The sequence below is a fragment of the Thamnophis sirtalis genome, unplaced genomic scaffold, assembly GCF_051295495.1.
Source record: "Thamnophis sirtalis isolate CommonGarterSnake01/CBP01778 unplaced genomic scaffold, rThaSir2_p1.2 scaffold_9, whole genome shotgun sequence".
Classification (NCBI taxonomy): Eukaryota; Metazoa; Chordata; class Lepidosauria; order Squamata; family Natricidae; genus Thamnophis; species Thamnophis sirtalis.
The window spans coordinates 6,168,756-6,187,236 of NW_028261389.1; the positions used below are offsets into that span (position 1 = coordinate 6,168,756).

At 42.9% G+C, this 18,481-nt stretch overlaps 1 protein-coding gene and 1 long non-coding RNA gene across 4 annotated transcripts in view; one reads left to right on the forward strand and one right to left on the reverse strand.

Moving 5' to 3' along the window:
• TAF3 (TATA-box binding protein associated factor 3) overlaps positions 1–18,481 on the forward strand; it is a 171,135-nt gene continuing 152,654 nt past the window's right edge. The window contains exons 1-2 of one of the 3 annotated variants that reach the window (XM_087722715.1): positions 1–300; positions 8,678–8,920. In XM_087722715.1, the coding sequence (XP_087578841.1) occupies positions 135–300; positions 8,678–8,920 (409 nt within the window). In that variant the 5' untranslated portion in view covers positions 1–134. The remainder of the gene's footprint in view (positions 301–8,677; positions 8,921–18,481) is intronic. The other 2 variants (XM_087722714.1, XM_087722716.1) reach the window with 2 other exon arrangements.
• Positions 16,418–16,854, reverse strand: LOC148044028 (uncharacterized). Its single transcript, XR_015697675.1, has 2 exons — positions 16,791–16,854; positions 16,418–16,647 (listed from the first exon to the last, which is right to left on the reverse strand). It is a non-coding gene; the product is annotated as an uncharacterized LOC148044028 (long non-coding RNA).

The following is an 18,481-nucleotide window of genomic DNA, read 5'->3' on the forward strand; positions in this document are numbered from 1 at the left end:
GGCCGCCAGGCGACTCCAAGATGGCGGCCGCTGCAACAGCAGTAGCAGCGGCGGCGTGAGGGGGTCTGTTTCTTCAGCTGGGGCCATGGCGGCGCTCTGGGCCTTGCCGGGCCCGGAGCATCAGTGAGGCGAAGATGTCGGAGAGCTACTCGCGGTGGCTGCTCCGCGTGTCGGTGGCGCAGGTGTGCCAGGCGCTGGGATGGGACTCGGTGCAGCTTTCCGCCTGCGACCTCCTCACCGACGTGCTCCAGCGTTACCTCCACTCCTTGGGCCGCGGCTGCCGGCGCTACTGCGAGCTCTGTGAGTGAGGGACGGAGGCGTAAGGGGCAGGAGGGGGCTGGGTACCCCTTTCGCGGTGGTTGTCATGGAGACGGCGCGAGGCGGAAAGAGGCGTTGCCGTGGTGACCGAGGGCAAGCCAACCGCCAGAAAAGTGAGGGAAAAAACAGCCCATGTTTCCCAACCGTGGCAACTTTTAAGAGCGGGTGGACTTCAACTCCCAGCATTCCCCAGGCGGCGTAGCGCCGGCAGCCTCGGTCCAGGTAGTGGAGGTAGCTGGCTGGGGAATGCTGGGAGTTGAAGTCCACAAAAAAGTTGCCACGGTTGGGAAACACTGTGTGTAGGGGTGTGTGTGTGTGTTTGTGTGTCTCACAGAAGTGATTACAACCCCTCACGTTTTGTAAATATTTAAGCATATCTTTTCATGTGACACCACTGAAGAAATGACACTCGGCTACAATGTAAAGTAGTGAGTATGCACCTTGTATAACAGTCTAAATGTGCTATCCCCTCAAAATAACACAACACGGAGCCATTAGTGTCTAAACAGCTGGCAAGATATACTTAAATATTTACAAAATATGAGGAGGTGTACTCACTTCTGTGATGTACTGTGTATGTATGCATAATGGTTTATATATGTATGTGTGTATGTGTGTGAGAATGTGTGTGTGTGTGTGTGTGGTATTTGTGCTGATAAATAAATATTTGGGCATACCAGGGGTTGTGACACTACATACATACATACATACATACATACATATATGATATGATATTATATTATATATTATATTATATGTGTGTGTGTGTGTTGTATTTGAGCTGATAAATAAATAAATAAAGTGTATATATTATATATATGTAATCTTTTGAGAGCTGAATGCAGCGAAGTTTCATTTTAATGTATGATTTAGAATAGAATAACTTTATTGCCTCATTGAATGTACAGTAATCGTACATTCCTACGTTAAAATGAAATTAAGTTGCATTCTGCTCTCAAAGGGTCACCACTTCTAATATACACTACATAAACATGTCAAAATAAACAAACAAATAAATAAATACAAAATTATGCATATATCCACATATATTATATGACATGGAGAAAACACAGTCTAGTCCGGATGAATACATGTACACGGTGAAAAAAAAAACAAATCCTGCAAGTTTACCAGATGGATGGCATAGGGAACAAAGCTTTTACAGAATCTGGAGGTCCTGCTAGAAATACTTGGAAACCTCCTCCCAGAAACAGACCGTAAAGTGGGTGTGTGGGGTCTCTAACAATGCTTCGAGCTCTAAGCACATAGCACTTATAAGCAGTATCCTGAATAACCGGAAACGAGCTTCCTATAATCTTCTCCGCTGTCCTCACCACTCTCTGTAGGGACTTTCTATCTGAGGGGCTGCTGCCACCACCAAACAGGGATGTTAAAACGCTCTCCATTATGCCTCTGTAAAAAGTGGCTAGGACAGAAGGAGAAAGATGTGTTCCCATCCGATGCAGGAAACGCAGACGCTGGTTTGCACGCTTTACTAAGGATGACGTATCGAGAGACCAGTTCAGATTGTTAGTTATCTGCACCCCCAGATACTTAATACTGTTGACCACCTCTACAGCTGATTGTTGTACATACGTGTTTGCTGATTAGTGACAATAAAGTTTTTGTTCTATTCTGAAAGGAACCGCTCAGGGATGCAGGTCAAAACAGGAAAGAAAATAGGAAGACGACATCTGTCTGCTCTAAAGAGAGCCGAGGTGGCGCAGTGGTTAGAGTGCAGCACTGCAGGCTACTTCAGCTGACTGTTAGCTGCAGTTCGGCTGTTCAAATTTCACCGGCTCAGGGTTGACTTCCATCCTTCCGAGGTGGGTAAAATGAGGACCAGGTTGTTGGGGGCAATATGCTGACTCTGTAAACCGCTTAGAGAGGGCTGAAAGCCCTATGAAGCGGTATATAAGTCTAACTGCTATTGCTATTGCTAAACGGGTTCAAATCACCAGGAGCAGATGGATTATCTCCAAGGGTAGTGAAGGCGCTGGCAGACATGATCTTAGAACCACGGAATCGTGAGGGATCCTTGGTGCATTCTCAACTTGGCTGTTTTCTTGCATTAACCAAGCTAGGTAATTCCTTCAATGCTACTCGTAGTCTACTGGCACCGATGATGCTATCTAGTTGGCTAATAAAATATCTTCAAGAAAACGGCCAAGTTTAGAAGACACTAAGGACCCCAATTTCAACCCTGAGCTACAAATACAGTTAGTCCTCGATTTACGACCCCAATCGAGCTCAAAATTTCTGTTGGTAAGCGAATCATTTAACTGAATTATGTCCTGTTTTAGTATCCTTCTCTTGCCACAGTTGTGAAGCGAATTACTGCAACTGTTAAAATTAATAACGGAACCCCCATTAACAAGGAGGGACCTTGTCTTTCAAATGCAGATGGACAGCTGAATCTTGCCCTGATGAGTTTGTTCTCCTACGTTGTGCCATGCGTTGCTGAAGTGGTTGTTTTGTTTCTCCAAAATTCAGATCTGCATATCTCTCACTGCCTTGTATTGCATATATCTTATTGCTCAGTTTGTGTCTGGGTGTTTTATCCTTAGGGAGGACAGGTTTCTGCCCTAATGTGCTCTTGGGTTTAAAGTGTGTGCCTGTACGTTGTGTTGTTTGAAAATCCTCCTGAAGTTTTCAGATAATTCCTGCAACGTATGGAATGACAACGTTGCTTCGTTTGTTATTCTCTTCTTTGTCTGTTATGGATCTGTTTCTCATTTGATGAAGGTCCAATTGGGATAGCCACAAGTTCTGAGGGCTTCCTTGACATGCTTAGATCTTTCTTCTTTTTCCTCTGTGCTGGTAGGCGAACTTTCAGCCTGGTGGCGTGGGGTTCCGATCACTCCCATTTTGTGTTCCAGTGGGTAGTGAGAATCAAAACGTAAATTCTGATCTCTTTCTGTGGGTTTTCTGTAAACTAAAGTGTTGAAGCTTCTGTATTCCTTAATGTAACTTATAGGTTTAGACTTATATACTTAGTGCTTTACAGCCCTCTCTAAGCAGTTTTGCAGAGTCAGCATCTTGTCCCCAACAATCTGGGTCCTCATTTTACCTACCTCAGTAGGATGGAAGGCTGAGTCAACATTCAGCCTGGTGAGATTTGATACTGCCAAATTGCAAGGCAGCTGGCAGTCAGCAAAACTAGTCTGCAGTACTGCACTCTAACCACTGTGCCACCACGGCTCTTGTTCCTCTTATAATGAAAATAGCAATATGTCTTAGACTTACATACCGCTTTTCAGTGCTTTTCAGCCCCCTCTAAGCGGTTTTACAGAGTCAGCCTCTTGCCCCCAACAATCTGGGACCTCATTTCATCAATCTCAGAAGGATGGAAGGCTGAGTCAAGCTAATTTCCCGCTCAGGATCAAACTCCTGGCAGTGGGCAGAATTTACCTGCAATACTGCACTCTAACCACTGCGCCACCATGGCTCTTGTTCCTCTTATAATGAAGATAGCAATAGGTCTTAGACTTATACACTGCTTTTCAGTGCTTTTTAGCCCCCTCTAAGCAGTTTTATAGAATCAGTCTATTGCCCCCAACAATCTGGGTCCTCAGTTCACCCACCTCGGAAGGATGGAAGGCTGACTCAATTTTGAGCCTGGTGAGATTTGAACTGCCAAATTCTGATCTCTTTGTGTGAGTTTTCTGTAAATTAAAGTGTCAAGACTTCCGTCTTCCTTAATGTGCACTGCACAGTCCAGGAAAGACTGTTTTCCTTCACATCTTCACGTGTGAACTCAATGTACCTGTCCACAGAGCTGATGTGTTTGATGAAGGCTTCCAAGAGTTTAGCTGCGAGAAGACATACAGTCTGTGCTGTATGTAGATCTCAAGTCAACTTTCAACTTAATATATAAGATCAGTCCTTTGGGAGACGTTAATTAACATAAAAAATAGACAGGTGTCTACTGTCCCTAGTTCAATACATCTATAAGACTTCACTTAGAATTGTTTTATTTATTTATATTCTGCCTTTATTAGTGATAGAAATAATTCATGGCATCAAATATAATTTCATGCTCCTCCCTCCTCCTATTTTCCTCTCAACAACAACCCGGTGAGGTAAGGTGAGCTGAGAGTGAGTGGCAGGCCCAAAGACACCCAACCAGAAAGGCAGATTCTAAATTAGAGAGATGGATGGAGGGGAATGCATGGGATGGGATGGGATGGGATGGGATGGGATAGGATGGAGAGGGAGAGGGAGAGGGAGGGAGGGAGGGAGAGAGGGAGAGGGAGGGAGGGAGGGAGGGAGAGAGAGAGAGAGAGAGAGAGAGAGAGAGAGAGAATGAGAATGAGAATGAGAATGAGAATGAGAATGAGAATGAGAATGAGAATGAGAATGAATTAGGAGGCCAGGGGACTTTGTCCAGAAACATTTTCTCATCTGTAGATAAGGAAGTCAAAGCTTCCAACCCATAATTTATTTGTATGCTGCCTCGGAGTCTCTCTGTGAAAGAGATAGGTGGTTTCTAAATTAGACAGATAGGTAGGAGTCAGGTAGGTAGGTAGGTAGGTAGGTAGGTAGGTAGGTAGGTAGGTAGGTAGGTAGAAAGATAGATAGATAGATAGATAGATAGATAGATAGATAGATAGATAGATAGATTTTGCAAACCTTGTTTCAAGTGCCTAGAGGTTTTTATCCAGAATGATGCTCCGAAGGAAAACAGGGCAACTAAAAGCACAGGTGAGACATAACTGCTAATATTCACCTATTTTCTCAAGTGCCACTTTCCCTATCAGGACTGATTCAACCTCCATGGTCAGAAGCAGTTCTGAAGAAAGTGACTCATTCTGCAGGGCTGCTTTGGAATATTCTCCGACACCCCCCCCCCCCCAAAAGGAACCTTTAGAGAAAGGGCCGCCGAGCATTCCAGAATGAGGTCATCTGTAGTCCAGTTTACACTTGACTCCAGTTTGAACTGGCCAGATGGCTGACTGGTTTCCTCTCTCCTGCCTCCAAAAAACCCCAATTTCTCAGAGTCTGGCTTGATGTTTTACCCTCCTCTGTTCTCAGTGACTAAAGTCTCCATCTGTAGGAGAATTTGTCCCTACAAGAGATACCCTATCGAGACCCGTGTGATTTTATAATAGCAATAGCACTTAGGCTTATATGCCGCTTTATAGTGCTTTACAGTCCTCTTTAAGCGGGTTTTTACAGAGTCAGTCTCTTGCCCCCAACAATCTGGGTCCTTATTTTACCCACCTCGGAAGGATGGAAGGCTGAGTCAATCTTGAGCCTGGTGAGATTCAAACTGCTGAACTGCAGCTAGCAAGTCAGCTGAAGTAGCCTGCACTACTGCACTCTTAATCACTGCGCCACCTCAGCTCCTAATAATGCCCCTATTACCAGCTCAGTCAAGACACTTTCTCTTTTGATGCTCTTATGACCTATGACATTGACACTGAGCTTCGAACTGCCAAATTGCAGACAGCTGGCAGTCTGGCAGGAACAATTCCAAAATCGAAAATATTTGCAAATTTTTTGCCTGACAACAATTTAAGTTCTGTAGAGCAGTATTTCTCAACCTTGGCTACTTGAAGATGTCTGGACTTCAACTCCCAGAATTCCCCAGCCAGCGAATGCTGGCTGGGGAATTCTGGGAGTTGAAGTCCAGACATCTTCAAGTTGCCAAGGTTGAGAAACACTGCTGTAGAGAGATACTCAAGGACACCGGGCATGGGTAAACTGTAGCTCTTTTTAAAAAATATATCTTTATGTAAAAGATAAATTACATAGAAACCGCTTTTTAATCAGGAGTATGAAGATTAATTTTTTTAATAGACAGATTGTAATGTTTAAATATCACGTTAGTGTATTGGTAATCCAAGTCTTTCAAGTTATTTTTATCACTCCTAAGCTTAGTATTGTTATGGAAATGGCTATTGTATCTGAACTTGGTCTCAGACTGAAATAGTGATTTGGCTGGAGTTGATTTCCGTGAAGAACAGTCTGAGAAGTGCAGGATTATAACACTCAAACTGGGAAGTAAAACAAATCAAACATTTCTGAAAAAGGCATTTGACAAACCACTTTAATATCATGTTAAAAATCTATGGATTTAATTCCTAAGCATTGAATGTCACATATAGTTCAAAGCCTTTATTGTCATTGTACATCATGTTTACAACGAAATTGGTTTAGCCTCTACTGGTGCAGTTCATACAAAAATACAAGACAATATGAATAATATAAAGAACTAGCTGAATACCCGTGCTTTGTGACGAAACTATGTGATCAGGCTATGCAGGAGAAATTTGTTTCACAATCCGTTGGCTCAGGGGTGGCCGGTAATTGAAGCACATAAGGGACTATCGCTCCCGCCGCTTTGAGTCCATCAGCAGTTCCATAGACGGAAGGTGTAGACATTCTGATAGGTGCCAACATTTAGTGTTGTGTTTAGTATTCCACTCCTTCATTACTGAGTGAAGGAGTGGAACGTCTGTCAGTTTGAACTGAGGTAACGGAATGTGAGGCAACTGGCAGTTGGAACAGAGTTCTTTTCAGGGGGGGAGGGGGAGTAGAACTCCTTAGCATCAGAGCATGTTAATTACTGTATAAGAATTACTAATGATCTGATGGACATTTTGAAAAATCCTTTCTTAGCGAGCACCTAGAAGCCAAGAGGAACATAAGGGCCACATTTCAAGTTTGTAGGTTTTACGGTTCTGGAGATTTCGTGATGAGTGAGTGATATTTGCCTTGATAGATAGATAGATAGATAGATAGATAGATAGATAGATAGATAGATAGATAGATAGATAGATAGATAGATAGATGATAGATAGATAGATAGATAGATTATAGATATAGATATAGATATAGATATAGATATATAGATGGATGGATGGATGGATGGATGGATGGATGGATAGATAAATAGATAGATAATCCTTATAAAAGTAGTTAGAGAAGAAAAGGTAGGTAGTCCTCATCTTACAACCATTTTTGTTTAGTGACTATTTGAAGTCACCGTGCCACTGATAAAGGGGACTTATGACCATTTTTCACACTTAGGACCGTTGCAGCATCTCTATGGTCATGGGATTTATATCTGGCTGCTTGACAACTGACTCACATTTATGACGATTGCAGTGTCCCAGGGTCATGTGATCCCCTTTTATGACCATCAGACTAGCGAAGTCCATGGGGAATCCAGATTCATTTAACAGTTGTGTTACTCACCTTAACAAGTGCAGTGATTTCACTACACAACTTTGGCAAGAAAGGTCGTAAATGGGGGTAAGACTCACTAAACAAATGTCTCGCTTAGCAACAGAAATTTGGGGGGGTCATAAGTGGCACAGTGGTTGGAATGCAGTACTGCAGGCTACCTCTGCTAACTCCTGGTGCCAGGAGTTTGCAGTTCGATTCTCACCAGCTCAAGGTTGATTCAGCCTTGCATCCTTCCAAGATTGGTAAATGAGGACCCAGATTGTTGGGGGGCGAGAGGCTGACTCTGTAAACTGCTTAGAGAGGGCAGTAAAACATTTGTGAAGCGGTATGTAAGTGCTATTGCTACTGCCTGTACTATCTATGGAGTTAGAAGGGTTGTAATGATACAATGTTATATCATAGTGATGAGCCCCCCCATGCATGCGTGCGATCCCTGCACTCGCCCCTCACATGCGTGCACAATCCCCAGCACACTCCCTGTGCGTGCACCCCCTCGTACGTGCCCCACCCCCTACGCATGCACAGCAGAGACCTGAAGACCAGCTGGCTGGCGGGAGGTGTGGGTGCATGCGTGGCAGAACTGAACTAGGGTGACGCCTCGCGTATCATCAGAGAGGGCACTACATGCCATAGGTTTGCCATCACAGTTATATCATGCGTGTGTATTTATGTGTATGATGGAATGTTATATATATCATGGAAAAAACTATATATATTTATCGACAGCTTGAACCCAGGTATATTTACTTGCTTTGGGGATTCTTGGCTTGTGACTTCTGAACAGGCCCGAGTAGAAATTCTGCTGATATTACTATTTCAAGTCGCCTTCCGAGTAAATTCTATTTATTTTATATCCTACTTTTCCGCTCTAGTGAGCACTCGCTAAATTGCAATTTGGTTGTCATTTCCGTAGCCGAGCCAGGCAGGGAAAAATCAAATCCTGATAATAGCTCCTCAAGTAAATACAGCCTCGTGGAAGCGGAAGGCAAAAAAAAAAAAATGTTTGCGTTCCTCGGTCATCTCAAATGAAGTTTTGAACGGCCAACTTAACTTGCTGCTTTTTCAAAAAGCCGCTTCTGTTTGGCGGGCGGATACGTTAACTTTTTAAAAATGTTTGGTAGGTTTGGGTTTTTTTTTTTGACATTCACATTTATTTGCGTTCCAGATGGCCGGACAGACCCAATTTTGGAGGATGTGGGTGAAGCCTTTAAGCTCATGGGGGTCAACCTGCACGAATTGGAAGATTACATACTCAATATCGAACCTATGACTTTTGCACATCAGATCCCTTCCTTCCCTGTGAGTAAGAACAATGTGCTGCAGTTTCCTCAGCCCGGAAGCAAAGATGCGGAAGAGAGGAAGGAGTATATCCCCGATTACATGCCACCTCTGGTCTCGTCTCAAGAAGGTAAGATATCGCTTCTCTACTTGTGCTTTTGTTGTTTGCTGCCTAAGATGTCAATCAATGTTATGTAAGACTCGGTGGGGTCTCTCTCCTATGACGATCTGTGACTTCTTGACATGGTTTTCTGGCTTGGAATTATTGGCATTGGTTGTGAATGTCTGGAGAGCATCAAGATGGTGGAAGATTTTTCCAAGCAATTTGCAAGAAAGAAACTACTGTGTTTCCCCCAAAATAAGACAGGGTCTTATTTTCTTTTGATCCCTGAAATAAGCGCTTGGCCTTATTTTCAGGGAGGTCTTATTATTTTTGAGGTGCATAAGGCAGCGAGCGTGGTCGCCTCATGGTTGCTGCTGTGTTGCAATATTTTGGGGGAGGGCTTATTTTTGGGGGGAGGGCTTATTTTAGTGCATGCGCTCAAAAGCCCGATTGGCCAGGGAGGTTTTATTTTCAAGGAAACAGGGTAGGTGTTGAAATTATACACAGTTTTGGGACTGGGCTTCCTGCTATTATCCTTCAGCAAAGTAGTCCTATTGTACCACGTTGGTGTAAATAATTCAATGAGGGGACTAGATCTGGGTTTGAATCCTTCTTCATCCACTACTATTCTTGGTTTGAAGCAAACTAGTTTGATCATTAGTTTCTGAATGAAAAACAGATTATTGTGAGATTAAGTTTGAGAAGAGCTGTGGATCACCACAAGAGTGTTCTTGGATTAAAATTATCCTCGTGATATTCAAGGCAATTTAGAATCCAGGTTAGGGAATATAAGAAACTGTTTTGTCAGGTGTCAGAAAGTTATTAAAGTGTGTGTGTGTGTGTGTGTGTATGTATGTATGTATGTATGCATATGTGTGTGTGTGTGTGTGTAAATGGTGTGTGTGTGTGTTCTAGTGTTCCTCTGGAACACAATTTCAACCAAACTTGGTACACACATGGCTTACTTTCTGGAGAAAAATACTGTGGGTGTAAGACACCCCTAATGGCTTCTACTGTACTGCTGTAAAATGGCTTCTACTGCACAGCACAGTGGAGTTGCCATAGTAATGGCTTCACAGTATTCCACAAGGGGGTTCCTTTTGGTAAGGGAGAAAATCCAACATTAGAAATTATGGACATTTCCCCCCTATTAAGTAAATCCCTGGGCAATGCCGGGTTATCAGTTACTGCATTAAAAAAAACCACTCGGGAAAGAGATGCCATAATTGGGAGGAGACCCACTTTCTCGACATTGCTAGCCTCATAGGGTTGAAAATTATAATTACGTTTCATGTATTTCTTTGATTAGATAAAATATATCCAATATCTATTGCGTAGGAAAGCTTTCGTGGAGATCTCTGATTGTTCAATGTCTCATAAAGCATAGGAATGCAAATAGAATAATATACTGAAAGACTTTAACATGCAATATGAACAGAGCTACCCTACTTTAGTTAGTTACCATATTTTTCGGAGTATAAGACGCACTGGAGTATAAGTCGTACCAAGGTTTTGAAGAGGCAAATTAAAAAAAAAAGTTTTTGCACTCTGCAAACCTCCCCAAAAGGCCCCTTTTTCTTCAAAAAAAAGGGTATGAATAGCCCTTAGGAGGCTTGTAGAGTGTTCCTGCGGGGATGGGCCCCCCAAAATGAGCAAAAAACGGCCTGTTTTTCGTCAGAAAAAGGACATTATAGAGAGCTCCTGGGGGCTGGGGGGGGGCAAGTTTGAGCAAAAAATGGCCTGTTTTTTGCACATTTCTGCCATCCCCAGCCCCCAGGAGCTCTCTGAAAGCCGCCTACAAGCTATGCACAGCCATTTTGGTGAAGGGGGCGGGCTTTCGGGAGGCAAAAAAATTGCTGTATTCAGTGTATAAGACACACCCAGATTTTCAGCCTCTTTTTTGAGGGGAAAAAGGTGCGTCTTATACTCCAAAAAATACAGTATTTTATCTATTACCGTATTTATTTATTTATCAAATTTATATAACCAAGAAATTATGAGTATCTTCGAGACCCCCTCTCCTATGCAGTTTCTCCCCGCTCAATCCATGGTCACAGAGAATGCCTGCTGAAGGTATTCATCACATTTATCAAAAAGAGTGATGGGAGGGCCCCCCCAAACCCCTCTCCTCTGGAACAGCTTCCCCTCCCCATCACCTCAAGGCAAGGATAGCCCCTTCCCTCCGGGGTTCTCCAGAGGCACCTCTGACATGCGCTCTTGCAGCTCATGATGTAGGAGAAGAGCAGCCAGAGCTGGAGGGCTGAGTTAAGCAGGTCCTCAAATTTTGAGGAGGGGGCGTGTTGTGTTTGTGTTTATCAGAAATTATTTACTGCAGTTCAGACTTTCATCCTTTTAATATTCATTGTGGCCAGCAGGTGTCGCTGTCCTATTTCATAAGTGTCTTTTCCTGGTACCTGAACAACTTTTGCAAGCCAGCATCACTTCACATCCAAGCTTATCCAGGTATCCTAAGATGCAGGATAGTTTGCTTCCCAAAAGGGGGGGGGGGAGAAAATTAGTCTTTTTTCCCTTTTTTCTATACATTTTTTCCCTTTTCTCTTTTGTTGCTGTTGGATGTATGCTTTTTCTGGGTTTTTTTTCCTGTTGTATTTTATTCCCATTGACAAAACATAATAAATATATATTAAAAGGGGATAGTTTACTTCCACATCATATAAATGTGTGAACTGATGTATTAGTAGAAAGAAATAGAATTTCACTTTTGTCTGATGAGACAAGAACTCCTATTCTGTAGAGTCCTGTTTTGATCAAGGGCAGCTGTTTGGTTTAGCTGTGGCAGAAATAGGAATCTATAGCTACCCTTTTTACTTAAATGCATGTAATGGATTTGTTTTGCATATAATGGTTATCAACGCTGGATGATAAAGGAGAATTAATAGATATATTTCACATCCAGTAGATCAGTGTTTCTCAACCTTGGCAACTTAAAGATGTCCGGACTTCAACTCCCAGAATTCCCCAGCCAGCAAGTGCTGGCTGGGGAATTCTGGGAGTTGAAGTCCACCAGGCTTAAAATTGACAAGGTTGGAGACCCCTGATCTAGACTGTGGAATTATAAAATTAAAGAAATCTATCTTGCCAGTCATCCCATAAAGGGATGCCAGAGATCCCATGCCAGAGATCCCATAAAGAACCACGAAAACAAAAAAAGATACAACTAAACTTGACTTCTGGACATGTTTGGGTTTGCTCGAGGCATTCCAGAGTTATGCTGGAACGAACACACAGACACACATTTCAAAATCCCTGTGAGATGGGTTGGTCATAGAATGACTGGTCCAAAGTCACCCAGCTGGCTCCCATGCCTAAGGTGAGGTGCCTTTTGCTCCTATTTTATTTCCTCTGAGAGAGGCCATTCATCATCTGGATTTACTCCCAAGTCGATCCCTGTTCTTTAACTGTTCCCTTCGTCTGGCAACTCTGCGCATGCGCACACTGGGAACAGGCTCCAGCTGTTCTTCTGCCTTGCTGATGTCTGACTCTGAAGGCAGCTGATAACTGGCCTACGGCTCTGGCCCCCTCTCTGCCTCCGACACAGAGCCCTCATCCGAGCCTTCCCCAGACTCCAGGACTGGGCCATGTCCCTCCCCAACCTCCTCACTGTCCGAATTGGTTGCCAGCTCTGCCACAACAAGTACAGCAGTCCTCGACTTACGACTGGAGCAGAGCCAGCCATTATGCTAAGCTGCCAGTCGTACCTTTAGTGCAACATTGTGTGTTCAGTTCCTTCTGCAAGTGCCGGACACCGATTGTTTTCGTACAAGGAAACCCCCGTGTGCAGAATGCGCGAACCTGGCAAGACTGAAGCAAACAGGAAAAACGCACAAAACCCAGAAAAGAAGGTCAGGCTTCAGAAGCCGGACGGAGGAAATTTGTGCAGAGGTACCAAGCAGATAAATTTTTAGAACGAAAAGAATTATGTGATGAGAGCAGAGACGTCAAAGTGGGGGGGAAAATCTGCTCAGTGTTAGTCATTTTTTTCCCAGTTGTGCAGATAAGGCCTTGTTTTGAATATCTTGCTGAATCTTATCTTAAGTTCTTTGTAATTGTACTTACTAGGAAATTTACTCTAAGAATATTGATTAGAAAGAAATGTTTACCTTTAGAACCAGGGCATTTGATGCTGATTTTCCGTTGGGAGGCAGTGATTCATTTTCTAAGTATGTAATTGTTCAGAATGAGTATTTCTAATACGAACAGAGAATTAATGTAGTTGTACATAATTCATGTTGAAACTTAGGGAATCAGATAAATATTTTTTTTAAAAAAAAGTTGTCCATTCTAAGTACCGTGTTTTCCTGAAAATAAGGCGGGGTCTTATTTTCTTTTGACCCCCGAAATAAGCCTTTGGCCTTATTTTCAGGGAGGTCTATTTATTTTTGAGGTGCAGGAAGTGGCGAGTGTGGTCACCTCATGGCTGCTGTTGTGTTGTAATATTTTCGGGGAGGGCTTATTTTGGGGGGAGGGCTTACTTTAGAGCAAGCACTCAGAAGCCCGATTGGGTTTATTATCCAGGGAGGTCTTTATTTTCAGGGAAACAGGGTAGTCCTCAACTTACAACAGTTCACTTAGTGGCATCATTTGGGTCCTTTGTCCAAGAATGTTGCTGTGCATGACAAATCGGGTAAATATTCATAATGTCCACCATCCACTGAATTGGTCATTTAAATCAAAACTCTAATACAGACTTGCAGCCATTTGTTTAGTGGCCGTTTAAAGTTGCAACAGCATTGAAAAAAGTGACTTACAACCGTTTTTCACGTTTACGACTTTTGCAGCATCTCCATGATCACGTGATCAGAATTCAGAGGCTTGGCAACTGTTTCATACTTCCGACCGTTGCTGTGTCCCAAGGTCACGTGATCCTGTTTTGCAAACTTTTGGCAAGCAAAATCAAAGAGAAAGCGTGATTCATTTAACAACCGGGTTAGTAACTTATCAGCTGCGGTGACTCACTTAACAACTGTGGCAAGAACGGTTATAAAATGGGGCAAAACTCACTTAACAAAAGTCTCATTTAACAACAAAAAAATTGGGCTTAACTGTGGTCATAAGTTGAGAACGACCTGTATTTCTGGTTTTATTGTCATGATAGAAAATCAACTAAAAAGGTTATTCCTCCTCTGTACTTTTAAGATACAGATAGTCCTCAATTTACAGTGATTCATTTAGTGACCGTTCAATATTACAATGTAACTGAAAAAGGTGACTTTGGACCATTTTTCACACTTACGACCGTTGCAGCATCCCCATGGTCATGTGATCAAAATTCAGATGCTTGTCCGCTGGTTCCTATTTATGACGGTCACAGCATCCTGGAGATCCTTTTGCGACCTTCTGACAAGCAAAGTCAATGGGGGGAAGCATGATTCACTTAACGACCGTGTCACTAACTTAACTGTGGCAAGAAAGGTCGTAAAATGGGGCAAATCTCACTGGACAACCGTCTCGCTTAACAATAGAAATTTCGGGCTCCATCGTGGTCGTAGGCGGAGGACCACCTACCTGTAAATCATTTTCTAAAGGCGTTTATTTCAGAAGGATTTTGCTACCAGGTGGTCTTGAGTTCTGACTCTTATTTTCCTTCGTAATAATCTGCGTTGTTTGGTAATCATTTTGCTTCTTGGACTGCCTACATCTGGAGGATCTGGTTACACTTGAAGCGTCCTGATCCTGCCTGTCTCGGAACGCATGTGTTTCCAGTTACACAAGGGTGTGAAGGCACCCCTTTCCCCAACTTTTCTGCCATTCCCATTTCCTCAGTCAGAGCTGTCCATATATATTATACCCATTGTGTGGCCGACACTGGGATCCCCAATATATGGCTTTTACTATGCCCTTAACTCTGTGGAGCTTCCTGAGCTCTCTGATTCTCTATTTTTTTAAAGATTCGTTGAATTACAAACAAACAAAAACACCACACAGCAAGGTAACACTTTACAGAATCCATCCAGTGCATTCCCTCCCACCCCTGGTTTTAAGAATGCATCTGAATCCTAAAACTGTTTATATGCTTTCTTCGAAGAATAAAAATTGTAAGTGGCTGCAGCCTAATGGTCTGTTCAGAAGGCTAATTAATAGAATGGAATGAAGTGGAATATAGACTGGAGGATGGGATAGGAATGGGATGGGATGGAGGTGGAGTGGAGTGGAGTGGTGTTGCATCTCATCACATCCCGTGGAATGGAATGAGATGGAGTGGAATGGTGTCTCATGGAATGGAGTGGAGTGGAGCAGTGCAGAGCAGCACAGAGTAGAGTAGGAATAGAAAAATAGAATAGAATAGAATATAGAATGGAGTGGAATGCAATGGAATAGGAATGCAGAACAGAGTAGAGTAGGAATAGAGTAGGAATAGAAGAGTAGAATACAGAACAGAACAGAATAGAATAAACTGTAGAATAGGACAGGACAGAAAATATGGGATGGGGTAGGATGGAATTCTTTATTGACCAAGTATGATTGGACGCACAAGGTGTTTGTCTCCGGTGCATAAGCTATCAGTGTACATACAAGCAACAAGTGATAGGTCATACATCATAAATCATTAATCATCGTAAACCATGAGCTCAGGAAAAAAAGAAAAAAAAGGAACACAGGGCATTAGACAGTATCTGGCAAGACAAATTTGGAGAGGCCACAGGGTAGCGGCCTGGCATATCTTCTTTGGGATAGGCAAGATACGCATTGTCAACCCTTTTGTGCAGAAGGCCTAGAACTGGGGTGTCCAACATTGGCAACCTTAAGACCTGTGGACTTCAACTCCCAGAATTCCCCAGCCGGCCATGAAGTTGAAGTCCAGAAGTTTTGAAGTTGCCAATGTTGGACATCCTGGATCTAGGACACCTTTTCAAAATGCCTCATTTGCCCAAAAACAAATGAGATTGAAGACGCCAAAGCTGAAGTAGATGATGATGATGATGATGATGATGATGATGATGATGATGATGATGAAGAAGAAGAAGAAGAAGAAGAAGAAGAAGAAGAAGAAGAAGAAAAAAAGAGAAAAGAGGAAAGAAGAGAAAATAGAATTCTTTATTAGCCAAGTATGATTGGACACACAAGGAATTTGTTTCCCGTGCATAAGCTCTCAGTGTACATGAAAGCAACAAGTGATCGTAATCATAATCCTAAAACGCAATCCTAAATCATAAGATACAACATTCGGTGATAGCAATCAATATGAATCATACTAGGATACTAAACAATATAAATTGTAAGATTCAAGCAACAGTCATAGGAAGACAAGGAAATAGGTAACAGGAAGGATGAGAAGGATAATAGCAATATAGCCTTACTAGTTAGTTTGACAGTGTTTGACAGTGTTTGACAATGTTTGACAGTGGCTATTAGTTGTTTAGCAGAGCGATGGTGTGGGGGTGGGACACTGTACTTGCGTAATCAGGAAGAACTGGGACAATGCAAGAGGAAGCAAGCAGGCCCTGCGTGTTGCAACGATCCGCTCGAATTCTTTGGAACCGCTAACAAGTTTAGCTAGAAATCTTTGCAACAGAATCTTTTATTTGCATTGCGTCTTGCTGTTCAAGCTTTATGGCCTGTAGGAGCTTCGTCATTGTGTGTTTTTGTGCAACTTGGAAACTTCTTGCCTCACACTTGTTTACAACTCGGGCTAAACCAGCACTATCTTGTGATCGTCCAGAACTTTTATCTTTTCCGGTATCTTTTCCTACGCGAGATTCTTTTAACGATGCTGTAGCGGTTGGGCTGATGAGCTTGTAAAATGAAAAAATAAATAAATTCAGATCCCTTTTCCCCGAATGGAGATCGCAGACTCTGCCCCCCGGCGTGTTGAGCCTTAGCGTTGTCGCTTGGTAGTTATTCCTTCCGCCATTTATTTCCCGGAGGGATATCTCACCTGGTCTCCTCAATCCCAGGACTGTATATATTACACTAGAGATCCCACAGCTTATGTGATTTCTGGCAAAGAGAAAGAAAAAAAGAAGGAAAAAGAATATTATACTGTAGTGGTGGCTAACCTTCTCGTCGTTGCGTGCCGAAAGCATGCACGGATGTACACAACAGTGTGTGTGTGTGTGCCCCCGCACCTATAATGCATTGTGCACGAGACCCCCACATGCACCCCACTCATGCATGTAACTCCTCCCATGTTCCCACGCCCCTCCATGCTTCCCTGCCTCCCCCGTGCATGCGCCTCGGCCCCCCTCACCCATTTTTGGTTTTCAAGTTGATGCAAGAGGCTTTCCAGGGGCGCGGGGGCCCCACATGAGGCCCCCAAATGCAATATGAGTGCCCCCCCCGCACATGCCCCCTGCTATTGCCAGGCAGACCCCCAGGTTCGACTCAGTCCATCAATTGGGACGGTTGGTCATCACTCAAAAGCCCAGTCGGGCTTATTATCCGGGGAGGTCTTATTTTTGGGGAAACAGGATAATTGAAGCTCCATTATATAATAATATCAAATTGTAGGTTGATTTTTTTTTCTTTTTGTTTATCAAGCTACCTTTGCTCATTTAGGTAGAAAAGCAGCATGCAAGACTGTCTTTTTTTTTTAAACAACCGTTTATACTTGAGCAGATGGTTAAATTGTTTTATTTTATTTTTATTTTTTTCCCATGTTTCTGCTACACTCAGCTTCTCTCTGACAGACTCAGTTGGGGATTGCAACTAGGAAACAGTAGATTTCAAACCGAAGTTTTAGCTCAGGAAGTCTTAGTGCCATAGGAAGGGAGCGAAACTCACCTTTCATTTCCTCCTCGGCCCAAAATATTTCAGATTAACTTTAAAGGAGAGGGCGACACTGTTAAAGGATTTGGCCTCCGATACAGGGTTACCGCCTCCTGGAGTCCGTCACAGCAGGCGAGCTGGTCGGTGGCCAAAACCCTTTAAGTGAAGCTGCTGGGGATCCCCTTGCAAATGAAATAGAGAGCCAGGGCAGCAGCCAAACGCAGGGTTTTGAATGGAGAACTTGAAAACCGCTGGTTAAAAGAAGCTTTTATTTCAGTGTCAAGAGATCATAAAACTATAATGCCGACAATTGTGCAACTTTTTAAAAAGGGCTTTTTTTAAAAAAAAAAGGGTGAGGAGCTAGCATTTGCCAAATGGTAGCATTTTCCAGAATGGGGTTTTGTGTACATGCATACGTGTGTGTGTCTGTGTGTTATATCACAGAAGAGAGTACACCCCCTCACATTTTGTTGCCAGCAGTTTAGACACTAATGGCTGTGTGTTGCATTATTTTGAGAGGACAGCCCACATTTACACTGTTATTCAAGCTGCATGCTCACTACTTTACATTGTAGCCAAGTGTCCTTTCTTCAGTGTTGTCACATGAAAAGATATACCTAAATATTTACAAAATGTGAGGGAGGGTACTCACTTCTGCGATATGGTGTGTGTGTGTGTGTGCACACATACACAGACACATATATATAAGGAAGAAGAGCTTGTGGCTTAGAGGTTAAATATTTACAAAATGTGAGGGAGGGTACTCACTTCTGTGATATAGTGTGTGTGTGTGTCTGTGTGTGCACACATACACAGACACATATATATATAAGGAAGAAGAGCTTGTGGCTTAGAGGTTAA